Below are 12,863 nucleotides of genomic sequence, written 5' to 3'. Positions count from 1 at the left end.
CTAAGATAACTAAAACTAGGAAATCACTGGAACGCTTGCCTTAGAGGACAAAGACAAACTGGCACAGAGACAGGGATAATTAGGAGCAGGTGAAAGCAATCAGGGAGGTGTCGGTAATCACACAGGTGGAAAACACACAAGGGCAGGAAGTGAAGTATCTGAAACGAGAGGAGAGGTAAATAACACAAAATAAAACAAGAAATAATAACTGAATATAGTAGAAAATAAAAGACATAACCTAAGGAGCAAGACGAGACATGACATGGATTCTTCTCTAATTCAAACATTACTTATAACCGTAGTAAAGTTTCTCATCAGATGAGATGAGTTGTGATTGAAAGTGACCTTGCATAAACACCCCATAGGCATATTATGATACTGGTTGCTGCAGGAGTCAAGTCTCCAATATTTATGGTTCCGTTTTTTTTATTCACATTCTTACCTAAAGCCCAGTCTGACACAAGTTTTAGTTAAACCATAACATATACAGAGCTGTTTTAATACTGTAAATGGTGGGACAACTTAGTTTGAAAGAATATAATTCACATGGTCTCTATCATAATCACTTAATGTTGAATTCAGACTCTCAGACACATGTGAATATATTAAATTTCTCATACAGGTCACTGAAAATAAATATATTTTTGATGGATGAGCTCATGAAGTGTTAGTGAGATCAAAGAATAAGTCGAATTAGAAACAGACAGTGTAACAGGACTCTTCATTTACATGGAGCTATAAATAAGGAGAGGAGGCCTGCAGGTGCATCCTGGGAGGGAGGAGTAGAGAGGTGATGCTTCACTGACGGAGGATTAAAACTGAGTTTAATTTGCTCGTTTTATCTGATTTTTCAAACGTCTCAACTACTGCAAGCAAATAAAACTGGGCAAAGTCATATAATCAATGTTGTGTTTATATAAAATATAGCTTTCTGAATTAAAATATAGACCTTCAACTGAGAATTAAATGAAATATGTGTGTTATCTTTGTGTCCTGGATTAACTGTAATTATCAGTGAGATAACTTCTAATAACAACATAGCTTTCTGAATTTAAATATAAATATTCGACTAAGAATTAAAAAGAAACATGTCTGTTATCTTTGTGTCCTGGACTAACTGTAATTATCAGTGAGATGAACATCAGGAGAAGAATAAAATCTAGTGAAGTTAATGTAACATCATAAATGATGTTTTCATGAGTACAAATAAATACAAACACTTTTTTGTTCACAGTTTTTTTTTGTATTTTTATTGAATAATTCTTGAAAAAAGCATCATTTTGCAAAGCTGATACAACACCTCCACCTAACGGTCACAACATGTATTACAAGCATGCAGACACGTCTTTTCTACCATGTGAAGCTTGTGATGAGCAAACAGCACAAACAGTAAAGAAGCAGATGTTAAATGGTCATTGTGCTCCTCTACTATTGTTCAGTGGGACAGTCTGACTTCTTGATGTTTTTCTCTGAAGTCTGGGAGCCCAAAGACACTTTACATGTGTAAACCTGATCCGTGTTCCAGTCTGACGTCTGGACGGCCAGATAGCTGCTGATTTGGAAAGTCTGGTCTGGTTGCTGAACAGCGGTGCTGGTAGAGATCCCACTGCTCACTGGACTCCCACCAGACAACCAGCTCACATCTGCAAAAGGCCCAGCCTGACTGGACAGACAGACCAGAGAGGCTTTGTTGGACTGGAGCTCAGCACTGGACGGAGGGAAGACTGTCAGGACAGGAGGAGAGAAGCTGGAGCCTGAAAATACATGGAGCACTTTCATCAGATAACTAGGAATCACATCATTAATACAAAGCAGGACAGTAACACATTAGTTCATTAGTTGTGTTGACAATTTAACAAACACGCTGAAGAATTAAAGCATTTTAAATCAGCAAAAACATTTAGAAATCATCACCTAAATATGAGCAGTGTTCCTCTTTAAATCATCAACAATCTATCATCACTACCTTAGAAATATTTTGATTAATTCAGTAGAATATTTATGTTAGAAACTGTCATAAAGTCACTTTCTGTGTTATAAAAAAGTGGTATTTAAACTCTCATATGATTATTTAAAGCATTGTGATAAATTAAAGTATATCTAGTAGTAGTTTAGTGGTGTCTATAACACAAAAAATCTAATTTCAAACAGCCACAATAATATTCAGGTAAAATCTGAATAATGCATAAACTTTAGAAGATTAATAAACCAACATTACAAGTACAGTTTGGTATTGATATGACAATGTAAAATACTCTTGACTATTTAACATTGAGTTTTATAATGTTAAAATAAATAATACAAATCTTGTAAATGTTGTCCAACTGTTAAAAATCCTCATCCGCTAAAAAACTTTTGAGTATTTGTCAACAATATTTATAATATTGTGATCAGTAGCAGATCTTTTCTTTGCCTTCAAACACACAGCCTGGTATCAAAGCAGATGTTAAAAAGTCAATCTATTATTCACCAAACAACATGTTGAATATTTTAAACAATTAGCAACAGATGCATTGATTATTTTCTCTTAATATGTATCAGAAACATAAAATCCATCCTGTTTTATGATCAGTTAAAAAGTACTTACTTGTCACAGTCAGCTTGGTGCCTGGTCCGAATACCACAGTGATTCAGTTTGTATACATGGCCGTACAAAAACCTCCTGACTCTCACTAATGAGGGGAGTGGAACTGAAACATCCTGTTGAGACCAACTTTCACTGTCAACGTCTCATTCACTTCATCAGTCTGCTTTCATTACAAAACACTGCTGGGCTTGTTTCAAACACTTTTGACTCTTTAGACGACTTTGTTCAGTATCCGTCCTTGTTTTGATCAGATTTACTGATTTGATTCATTTTATTTTGCTCAAAATTTCATAGAAGCTGTGATGAGTTTCTCACTGAGGTTTTTGTCACAGTGTGAATCACTGTGATATGTCCTCCTTAGCAGATCTATCCCCTGTGTAACAGTAATAGACAGCAGAGTCTCCTGCCTCTGTCTGCTTTATGATGAACTGATAATCTATGTTTGATGAGGATTTAGAGTTGAATCGGTCTGAAGAGAATCCTGATCCAAAGACGGGTGAACTGAGACTATGGTGAAATCTTAGAACAAACTGAGGAGCTCCACCAGGAACCTGTTTATACCAATTGACATGATAGTTATCATCTCTCTGGATGTTGCAGTTGAGAACAGCCTGTTGTCCTGTAGAAACTGTGTGGACAGCAGGCGTCTGAGTCAGCACTTTCACTGCATCAACATCTGTCAACACACAGAGAAAAAGACATGAGTGAAAGGTTTCTGTGTGGAAATCTGGGCTGTGAAAGGAAAGAGAAGAAGATCTTACATGTTAGAGCAGTGATGAGAGTGCAGAGGGTCCCCAGCATGTTGTCAGTGTGTGGTGTAAACGTCCCTCACTGTCCAGCTGAGAGGTGAGCAGGGTTGGAGTGAGAGGAGAAGAGAGACTGAAGCTTATAAAGACACTGAGGAGAGGAGACGTGGAGGAGGAGGAGGAGGAGGAGGAGGAGGAGGAGAATGAGAATCAGGAGGAGGAGGAGGAGGAGGAGGAGCAGGAGGAATAGTGTCAATACTTGACTCTTTTTTCATTCATAATTCAACATCATGCATGCAGTTTCACATTACATAATTTCTTATTAATCAGCATATATTTGAATTAAAAATATTAAAATACCAGTCCCTCATAGTTGTACTGTTGTACTATACCTTTTTTGCCAATAGAAATTTGAACATAAAAATATCTTTATCTACTTGACCTATGGGGGTTAATGTAGCATTTTATTATCTTGTGTTTTAGCTGCATATTAATGAACTTTTTCGACATCTAAATGCTTTTATTTGATTCCTACATACATTTTAAAGCTACAGACGTAGGCAAAGTTGTTGGTAACGTTCCTTTAAAGAGAGAAAAACCCACAATGGTCACTGAAATAACTTGAAACTGACAAAAGTAATAATAAATAAAAATTTACTGAAAATTAACTAATGAAAATCAGCTGTTGCTTTTGAATTGTGGTTCAACAGAATCATTTTAAAAAACAAACTGATGAAACTGGCCTAGACAAAAATGATGGTAGCCCTAGAAAAGATTGAAAATAATTTGACCATAAGGACATATTAAACTAAGGTGTGTCCTGTAATTAGCATCACAGGTGTCTTCAAACTTGTAATCAGTCAGTCTGCCTATTTAAAGGGTGAAAAGTAGTCACTGAGCTGTTTGGCATCATGGTGTGTACCACACTGAACATGGACCACAGAAAGCTAAGGAGAGAGTTGTCTCAGGAGATCAGAAAGAACATTATAGACCTTCATGTTAAAGGTAAAGGCTATAAGACCATCTCCAAGCAGCTTGACGTTCCTGTGACTACAGCTGCACATATTATTCAGAAGTTTAAGGTCCATGGGACTGTAGCCAACCTCCCTGGACGTGGCCACAAGAGGAAAATTGATGACATATTGAAGAGACGGATAATACGAATGGTAACCAAAGAGCCCAGAACAACTTCCAAAGAGATTAGAGGTGAACTCCAAGGTCAAGGTACATCAGTGTCAGATCGCACCATCCGTCGCTGTTTGAGCCAAAGTGGACTTAATGGAAGACGACCGAGGAGGACACCAAATCATAAAAAAGCGAGACTGGAATTTTCCAAAATGCATATTGACAATCCACAAAGCTTCTGGGAGAATGTCCTTTGGACAGATGAGACAAAACTGGAGCTTTTTGGCAAGTCACATCAGCTCTATGTTCACAGACGAAGAGATGAAGCATCCAAAGAAAAGAACACTGTACCTAATGTGAAACATGGAGGAGGCTCGGTTATGTTATGGGGCTGCTTTGTTGCATCTGGCAGGGTGTCTTGAATCTGTGCAGGGTGCAATGAAATCTCAAGACTATCAAGGCATTCTGGAGCGAAATGTGCTGCCCAGTGTCAGAAAGCTTGGTCTCAGTTGCAGGTCATGGGTCCTCAAACAGGATAATGATCCAAAACACAGCTAAACACACCCAAGAATGGCTAAGAACAAAACATTGGACTATTCTGAAGTGGCCTTCTATGAGCCCTGATCTAAATCCTATTGAACATCTGTGGAAGGAGCTGAAACATGCTGTCTGGAGAAGGCACCCTTCAAACCTGAGACAGCTAGAGCAGTTTGCTCACGAGGAGTGGGCCAACATACCTGTCGACAGGTGCAGAAGCCTCATTGAGAGTTACAGAAATCACTTGATTGCAGTGATTGCCTCAAAAGGTTGTGCAACAAAATATTAAGTTAATGTTACCATAATTTTTGTCTAGGCCAGTTTCATTAGTTTGTTTTTTAAAATGATTCTGTTGAACCACAATTCAAAAGCAACAGCTGATTTTCATTAGTTCATTTTCAGTAAATTTTTATTTATTATTACTTTTGTCAGTTTCAAGTTATTTCAGTGACCATTGTGGGTTTTTCTCTTTTTAACGGAACGTTACCAACAACTTTGCCTACGTCTGTATATCTTAAATTGCGCTTTGCAAACATGTTTAATTGATAAAAAATAAATTTAAGCAAAGCACCAGTGAATATACTCAACAGTCATTCCTGATATCTGAGTCTGACGTATAAAACAGACTTTAAATGCTGCTGTGTGTTGCAATTTAACATGTTGTAGTCATAGAACGTTTATAGAAGCTGTTCTGAATAACCCACAATGTGATAAATACTTTTGAGATACACGGATGAAGATGAAATAAATGTGACAGTAATCTAACAGCATTAATCATTTTTCATGAGGCAGACACAGAGTGTTGTTTGATGGCTCTATTATCAGATGTTTCAGAGTCTCAAAAAGCAGAAGTAATAGTGAGGAGGTTTTTGTCACAGTGTAAATCACTGTGATACTTCCTCCTTAGCAGAGCTGTCCCATGTGTGACAGTAATAGACTGCTGAGTCTCCCTCCTCCACATTGTTGATGATCAAACGATAATCTGATGTTGACTGATGATTAGAAGTGAATTTGGGAGAGGAGAAACCAGAGCCATATGTTGGAGAACTATTAGGATGATAAAAGTACAGCACAAACTGAGGAACTCCTCCAGGAGTCTGTCTATACCAGCGAGCAGCACTGTTAGTAACTGTCCCCAGGTTACAGTCCATGGTGGCTGTCTCTCCTTTCCTAACCGTCAAAACAGGAGGCTTCTGTGTCACCACCGTCGCACCACTCACACCTGGAAACAACAAAATGACACAAAGTCAAGAGAAACACACAGACTGATGAATCCAACATGAGGTCAAAGCTGCAGTAAGTCAGCCTCCTTACATGTTAGAGCAGTGATGAGAGTGCAGAGGGTCCCCAGCATGTTGTCAGTGTGGTGTAAACGTCCCTCACTGTCCAGCTGAGAGGTGAGCAGGGTTGGAGTGAGAGGAGAAGAGAGACTGAAGCTAATAAAGACACTGAGGAGAGGAGACGTGGAGGAGGAGGAGGAGGAGGAGGAGTTTCAACCCACAGATAAACTAAATAGTGTTTGTGGTTTCACATTGTGTCATTGAATCATTTCACATTAATAATATCATATTTCATAATGAGCAGTCGGTGTTTGTAAGTCTGCTGATGTCCTTTGCGTGAGTATTATTGCCTCCAGTCAGACTGATTTCCTGATTAAATCTCCATTTTAATTAATCTTCAAATAATCCAATAAATCACATCATCACTGTATCGGTTCATCTTCATCTTTTATTGTTGTATGTGAAGTAAACTGTGTTCTATAATATCTCTGTTTCTTCACACGTCTACATTTTTTATACCACTAAACAAACATGTTTCCTAATAATCCAAACTGATTTAAAATAAATTAAGAATATCTTCATCTAGATGACCTGATGTAAAGTTAATGCAGAGTTTTCATTAGTTGTGATTTAGCTGTATGTAGTCAGATTACTGTCACAATCGCTGCAGCTAGAAGTGTAACAACCATCACTACCTGAGTACAGGAGGATTCAACATTTATCACATTTTGTGTATTTCAACTAGTGTCTGTAAACTTTCTGTTACTTAAAGATATGTTAAAGTTATTCAAAGCTTGAATTACATAAAAATGTCAGATAGTATGGATGATGGTGGAGTACTGGTGCATTACTTATTTCTTTATTTTCTCATCATTAAAGCATGTATGTAAGGTACAAATACATATACTGTCATTGATTAATGTGGGAATTAATCCAATATGAGCATTTAAATGTTTTAAAAAAAATTAGAGTGTTATTTGATGGCTCTATTATCAGATGTTTCAGAGTCTCAAAAAGCAGAAGTAATAGTGAGGAGGTTTTTGTCACAGTGTAAATCACTGTGATACGTACTCATCAACAGAGGTGTCCCATGTTTTACAGTAATAGACTGCTGAGTCTCCCTCCTCCACATTGTTGATGATCAAACGATAATCTGATGTTGACTGATGAGTGGATGTGAACTTTGGAGAGGTGAAACCAGAGCCATGTGCAGGAGCACTCATGCTGTGATAAAAGTACAGTACAAACTGAGGAACTCCTCCAGGAGTCTGTTTATACCAGCAAGCTCTTCTGTCAGTAACAGTCCCCAGGTTACAGTCCATGGTGGTTGTCTCTCCTTTCGTCACCGCCACAACAGGAGGCTTCTGTGTCACCACCGTCACACCACTCACACCTGGAAACAACAAGATGACACGGAGTCAAGAGAAACACACAGACTGATGAATCCAACATGAGGTCAAAGCTGCAGTAAGTCATTCTCCTTACATGTTAGAGCAGTGATGAGAGTGCAGAGGGTCCCCAGCATGTTGTCAGTGTGTGATGAGAACGGCCTTGTAACCTGGAAAGTGAGCTCACTGCTGACAGATTAGAGGGTTTGGAGGATGAGGAGAGGAGGTGCTGGAGGAGCAATTTAATACAACACTGAAACTGAGAGGGACTGACAGGAGGAGGAGCTTTGCTTCAATCTGCATAGTTTCTTACATGTTTTGCTCTATTATCTTCTGTGGAGGGAAACGTCTTTAATTTATCCATTAAAGTCAGTGTAGTTGACAACTTTAATATACAAAATACGATGAAGTCATGATGTCTAAAAACCTGCAATTAATTTTGATTTCTTAGTATTTTGGGTTCCTAATGAATGAGATTTATGTATGAAAGTTTTAATATATTTTGCATCATTTTGCAGGTTCTTCGTACGTCAACAACAGACATCTGCTGCAGGATATAAACTTTGGCTCTGCACACACACATAAGAAGTAAACAGTCATTGATTGAGCAGATGTTAATAATGAAACTATCAGTGTGTTTCCAGTCAGAGGCAGTTCCCTCTGACGTTACAGAGAGATGACACTTGACCTCTTCATTTACATGCAGCTATAAATAAGGAAAGGAGGCCTGCAGGTGCATCCTGGGAAGGAAGAGAGGGAGGAGTAGAGAGGTGATGCTTCACTGACGGAGGATGAAAACTCAGTTTCGGTTGCTCATTTTATCTGATTTTTCTAATGTCTTAACTACTGCAAGCAACTAAAACCAGTTAAATTAATAATAATCTCTCTGCTGTACTTTTATTGCAAATTAACTTCTAATAATGTAGCTTTCTGAATTTAAATATACATATTCAACTAAGAATTAAAAATAAACATGTTTGTTATCTTTGTGTCCTGGACTAACTGTAATTATCAGTGAGATGAACATCAGGAGAAGAATAAAATCTAGTGAAGTTAATGTAACATTATAAATGATGTTTTCATGAGTTCAAATAAATACAAAGACTTTTTTGTTCACAGTTTTTTTTGTATTTTTATTGAATAATTCTTGAAAAAAGCATCATTTTGCAAAGCTGATACAACACCTCCACCTAACGGTCACAACATGTATTACAAGCATGCAGACACGTCTTTTCTACAATGTGAAGCTTGTGATGAGCAAACAGCACAAACAGTAAAGAAGCAGATGTTAAATGGTCATTGTGCTCCTCTACTATTGTTCAGTGGGACAGTCTGACTTCTTGATGTTTTTCTCTGAAGTCTGGGAGCCCAAAGACACTTTACATGTGTAAACCTGATCCGTGTTCCAGTCTGACGTCTGGACGGCCAGATAGCTGCTGATTTGGAAAGTCTGGTCTGGTTGCTGAACAGCGGTGCTGGTAGAGATCCCACTGCTCACTGGACTCCCACCAGACAACCAGCTCACATCTGCAAAAGGCACAGACTGACTGGACAGACAGACCAGAGAGGCTTTGTTGGACTGGAGCTCAGCACTGGACGGAGGGAAGACTGTCAGGACAGGAGGAGAGAAGCTGGAGCCTGAAAATACATGGAGCACTTTCATCAGATAACTAGGAATCACATCATTAATACAAAGCAGGACAGTAACACATTAGTTCATTAGTTGTGTCGACAATTTAACAAACACACTGAAGAATTAAAACATTTTAAATCAGCAAAAACATTTAGAAATCATCACCTAAATATGAGCAGTGTTCCTCTTTAAATCATCAACAATCTATCATCACTACCTTAGAAATATTTGTATTAATTCAGTAGAATATTTATGTTGGAAACTGTCATAAAGTCACTTTCTGTGTTATAAAAAAGTGGTATTTAAACTCTTATATGATTATTTAAAGCATTGTGATAAATTAAAGTATATCTGTAGTAATAGTTTTGTGGTGTCTATAACACAAAAAATCTCATTTCAAACAGCCACAATAATATTCAGGTAAAATCTGAATTATGCATAAACTTTAGAAGATTAGTAAACCAACATTACAAGTACAGTTTGGTATTGATATGAAAATGTAAAATACTCTTGACTAATTAACATGGAGTTTTATAATGTTAAAATAAACAAGAAAAATCTTGTAAATGATGTCCAACTGTTAAAAATCCTCAGCTGCTAAAAAACTTTTGAGTATTTGTAAAAAATATTTAAAATATTGTGATCAGTAGCAGATCTTTCCTTTGCCTTCAAACACACAGCCTGGTATCAAAGCAGATGTTAAAAAGTCAATCTATTATTCACCAAACAACATGTTGAATATTTTAAACAATTAGCAACAGATACATTGATTATTTTCTCTTAATATGTATCAGAAAAATAAAATCCATCCTGTTTTATGATCAGTTAAAAAGTACTTACTTGTCACAGTCAGCTTGGTGCCTGGTCCGAATACCACAGTGATTCAGTTTGTATACATGGCCGTACAAAAACCTCCTGACTCTCACTAATGAGGGGAGTGGAACTGAAACATCCTGTTGAGACCAACTTTCACTGTCAACGTCTCGTTCACTTCATCAGTCTGCTTTTATTACAAAACACTGCTGGACTTGTTTCAAACGCTCTCGTCTCTTTAGAGGACTTTGTTCAGTATCCGTCCTTGTTTTGATCAGATTTACTGATTTGATTCATTTTATTTTGCTCAAAATTGATAGAAGCTGTGATGAGTTTCTCACTGAGGTTTTTGTCACAGTGTGAATCACTGTGATACAGCTGCACCAGAGCTATCCCATGTCTGACAGTAATAGACAGCAGAGTCTCCTGCCTCTGTCTGCTTTATGATGAACTGATAATCTATGTTTGATGTGGATTTAGAGTTGAATCGGTCTGAAGAGAATCCTGATCCAAAGCTGGGTGAACTTTCACTATGGTGAAATTTGAGAATATACTGAGGAGCTCCACCAGGAACCTGTTTATGCCAATTGACATGAGCATAATCTGTCTGAACGTTGCAGTTGAGAACAGCCTGTTGTCCTGTAGAAACTGTGTGGACAGCAGGCGTCTGAGTCAGCACTTTCACTGCATCAACATCTGTCAACACACAGAGAAAAAGACGTGAGTGAAAGGTTTCTGTGTGGAAATCTGAGCTGAAAAAGGAAAGAGAAGAAGATCTTACATGTTAGAGCAGTGATGAGAGTGCAGAGGATCCCCAGCATGTTGTCAGTGTGTGGTGTAAACGTCCCTCACTGTCCAGCTGAGAGGTGAGCAGGGTTGGAGTGAGAGGAGAAGAGAGACTGAAGCTTATAAAGACACTGAGGAGAGGAGACGTGGAGGAGGAGGAGAGGAGGAGGAGGAGGAGTTTTCACCCACAAATAAACTAAATAGTGTTTGTGGTTTCACATTGTGTCATTGAATCATTTCACATTAATAATATCATATTTCATAATGAGCAGTTGGTGTTTGTAAGTCTGCTGATGTCCTTTGCGTGAGTATTATTGCCTCCAGTCAGACTGATTTCCTGATTAAATCTCCATTTTAATTCATCTTCAAATAATCCAATAAATCACATCATCACTGTATCGGTTCATCTTCATCTTTTATTGTTGTATGTGAAGTAAACTGTGTTCTATAATAGCTCTGTGTCTTCACACGTCTACAATTTTTATACCACCAAACAAACATGTTTCCTAATAATCCAAATTGATTTAACATAAATTAAGAATATCTTCACCTAGATGACCTGATGTAAAGTTAAAGCGGAGTTTTTAATTGGTTGTTTTTTAGCTGAACATAAATCAATTCTGTTTTTGAGGATTAATGTAGTCAGATTACTGTCACAATCGCTGCAGCTAGAAGTGTAACATCCATCACTACCTGAGTACAGGAGGATTCAACATTTATCACATTTTGTGTATTTCAACTAGTGTCTGTAAACTTTCTGTTACTTAAAGATATGTTAAAGTTATTCAAAGCTTGAATTACATGAAAATGTCAGATACTATGGATGATGGTGGAGTACTGGTGCATTACTTATTTCTTTATTTTTTCATCATTAAAGCATGTATGGAAGATACAAATAAATATACTGTATTGATTAATGTGGGAAATAATCGGATAAGAGCATTTAAATGTTTGAAAACAAATTAGAGTGTTGTTTGATGGCTCTATTATCAGATGTTTCAGAGTCTCAAAAAGCAGAAGTAATAGTGAGGAGGTTTTTGTCACAGTGTAAATCACTGTGATACAGCTGCAGAGGCAGAGTCATCCCATGTCTGACAGTAATACACAGCAGAGTCTCCTGCCTCTGTCCGCTTTATGATGAACTGAAAATCTATGTTTGATGAGGATTTAGAGTTGAATCAGTCTGAAGAGAATCCTGATCCAAAGCTGAGTGAACTGTCTGAATGGCGAAAACTAAGCGCATACTGAGGAGTTCCACCAGGAACCTGTTTATACCAATGGACATAATTGTTGTAATGTTTCTGGATGTTGCAGTTGAGAACAGCCTGTTGTCCTGTAGAAACTGTGTGGACAGCAGGCGTCTGAGTCACCACTATAACTGCATCAACATCTGTCAACACACAGAGGAAAAGACATGAGTGAAAGGTTGCTGTGTGGAAATCTGGGCTGTAAAAGGACAGAGAAGAAGATCTTACATGTTAGAGCAGTGATGAGAGTGCAGAGGATCCCCAGCATGTTGTCAGTGTGTGGTGTAAACGTCCCTCACTGTCCAGCTGAGAGGTGAGCAGGGTTGGAGTGAGAGGAGAAGAGAGACTGAAGCTTATAAAGACACTGAGGAGAGGAGACGTGGAGGAGGAGGAGGAGGAGGAGGAGTTTTCACCAACAGATAAACTAAATAGTGTTTGTGGTTTCACATTGTGTCATTGAATCATTTCACATTAATAATATCATATTTCATAATGAGCAGTTGGTGTTTGTAAGTCTGCTGATGTCCTTTGCGTGAGTATTATTGCCTCCAGTCAGACTGATTTCCTGATTAAATCTCCATTTTAATTAATCTTCAAATAATCCAATAAATCACATCATCACTGTATCGGTTCATCTTCATCTTTTATTGTTGTATGTGAAGTAAACTGTGTTCTATAATATCTCTGTCTTCACACGTTTACATTTTTTATACCACTAAAC

General features: G+C 37.8%; 2 protein-coding genes and 2 gene segments (V, D, J or C); all 4 read right to left on the bottom strand.

The window, feature by feature from the left end:
• Nucleotides 1-1,227: 1,227 nt before the first annotated feature.
• LOC119502406 (immunoglobulin lambda-1 light chain-like) lies at nucleotides 1,228-3,492 on the bottom strand. Of its 2 annotated transcripts, none has more exons than XM_037793365.1 (4): nucleotides 3,349-3,492; nucleotides 2,934-3,263; nucleotides 2,588-2,629; nucleotides 1,228-1,754 (listed from the first exon to the last, which is right to left on the bottom strand). In XM_037793365.1, the coding sequence occupies exons 1-4, from the start codon at nucleotides 3,386-3,388 to the stop codon at nucleotides 1,429-1,431; spliced, it is 738 nt and encodes a 245-aa protein (XP_037649293.1). In that variant the 5' UTR covers nucleotides 3,389-3,492; the 3' UTR covers nucleotides 1,228-1,428. The 2 variants fall into 2 exon arrangements, 1 of the variants encoding a protein (XP_037649293.1); XR_005210060.1 differs by having other exon boundaries at nucleotides 1,623-1,754; nucleotides 2,588-2,700; nucleotides 3,149-3,263; nucleotides 3,349-3,371.
• A 2,387-nt stretch (nucleotides 3,493-5,879) lies between these two features.
• Nucleotides 5,880-6,349, bottom strand: LOC119501324. The segment is given in 2 exon segments: nucleotides 5,880-6,217; nucleotides 6,310-6,349. Coding segments are annotated over 2 exon segments (378 nt in total).
• Nucleotides 6,350-7,143: 794 nt separating this feature from the next.
• On the bottom strand, nucleotides 7,144-7,901 carry LOC119502402. The segment is given in 2 exon segments: nucleotides 7,144-7,668; nucleotides 7,761-7,901. Coding segments are annotated over 2 exon segments (378 nt in total).
• An 881-nt stretch (nucleotides 7,902-8,782) lies between these two features.
• LOC119502407 (immunoglobulin lambda-1 light chain-like) lies at nucleotides 8,783-11,033 on the bottom strand. The gene is made up of 5 exons (XM_037793366.1): nucleotides 10,891-11,033; nucleotides 10,494-10,805; nucleotides 10,279-10,286; nucleotides 10,137-10,173; nucleotides 8,783-9,301 (listed from the first exon to the last, which is right to left on the bottom strand). The coding sequence occupies exons 1-5, from the start codon at nucleotides 10,928-10,930 to the stop codon at nucleotides 8,976-8,978; spliced, it is 723 nt and encodes a 240-aa protein (XP_037649294.1). The 5' UTR covers nucleotides 10,931-11,033; the 3' UTR covers nucleotides 8,783-8,975.
• Nucleotides 11,034-12,863: the final 1,830 nt, after the last annotated feature.

Source organism: Sebastes umbrosus, chromosome 14, assembly GCF_015220745.1.
Source record: "Sebastes umbrosus isolate fSebUmb1 chromosome 14, fSebUmb1.pri, whole genome shotgun sequence".
NCBI classification, from domain to species: Eukaryota; Metazoa; Chordata; class Actinopteri; order Perciformes; family Sebastidae; genus Sebastes; species Sebastes umbrosus.
The sequence above is the reverse complement of the archived record's forward strand: the minus strand, read 5'-3'. Positions and strand labels throughout refer to the sequence as shown.

Bases quoted from the DNA above. Each gene is read 5' to 3' on its own strand.
- LOC119502406 (XM_037793365.1), bottom strand. From the start codon at position 3,388: ATGCTGGGGACCCTCTGCACTCTCATCACTGCTCTAACAT. The intron at 3,264-3,348 runs GTAAGATCTTCT...GTGTGTTGACAG, and splicing joins TCTCATCACTGCTCTAACAT to ATGTTGATGCAGTGAAAGTG. The intron at 1,755-2,587 runs GTAAGTACTTTT...ATGTATTTTCAG, and splicing joins CACCAAGCTGACTGTGACAA to GCTCCAGCTTCTCTCCTCCT.
- LOC119502407 (XM_037793366.1), bottom strand. From the start codon at position 10,930: ATGCTGGGGATCCTCTGCACTCTCATCACTGCTCTAACAT. The intron at 10,806-10,890 runs GTAAGATCTTCT...GTGTGTTGACAG, and splicing joins TCTCATCACTGCTCTAACAT to ATGTTGATGCAGTGAAAGTG. The intron at 9,302-10,136 runs GTAAGTACTTTT...ATGTATTTTCAG, and splicing joins CACCAAGCTGACTGTGACAA to GCTCCAGCTTCTCTCCTCCT.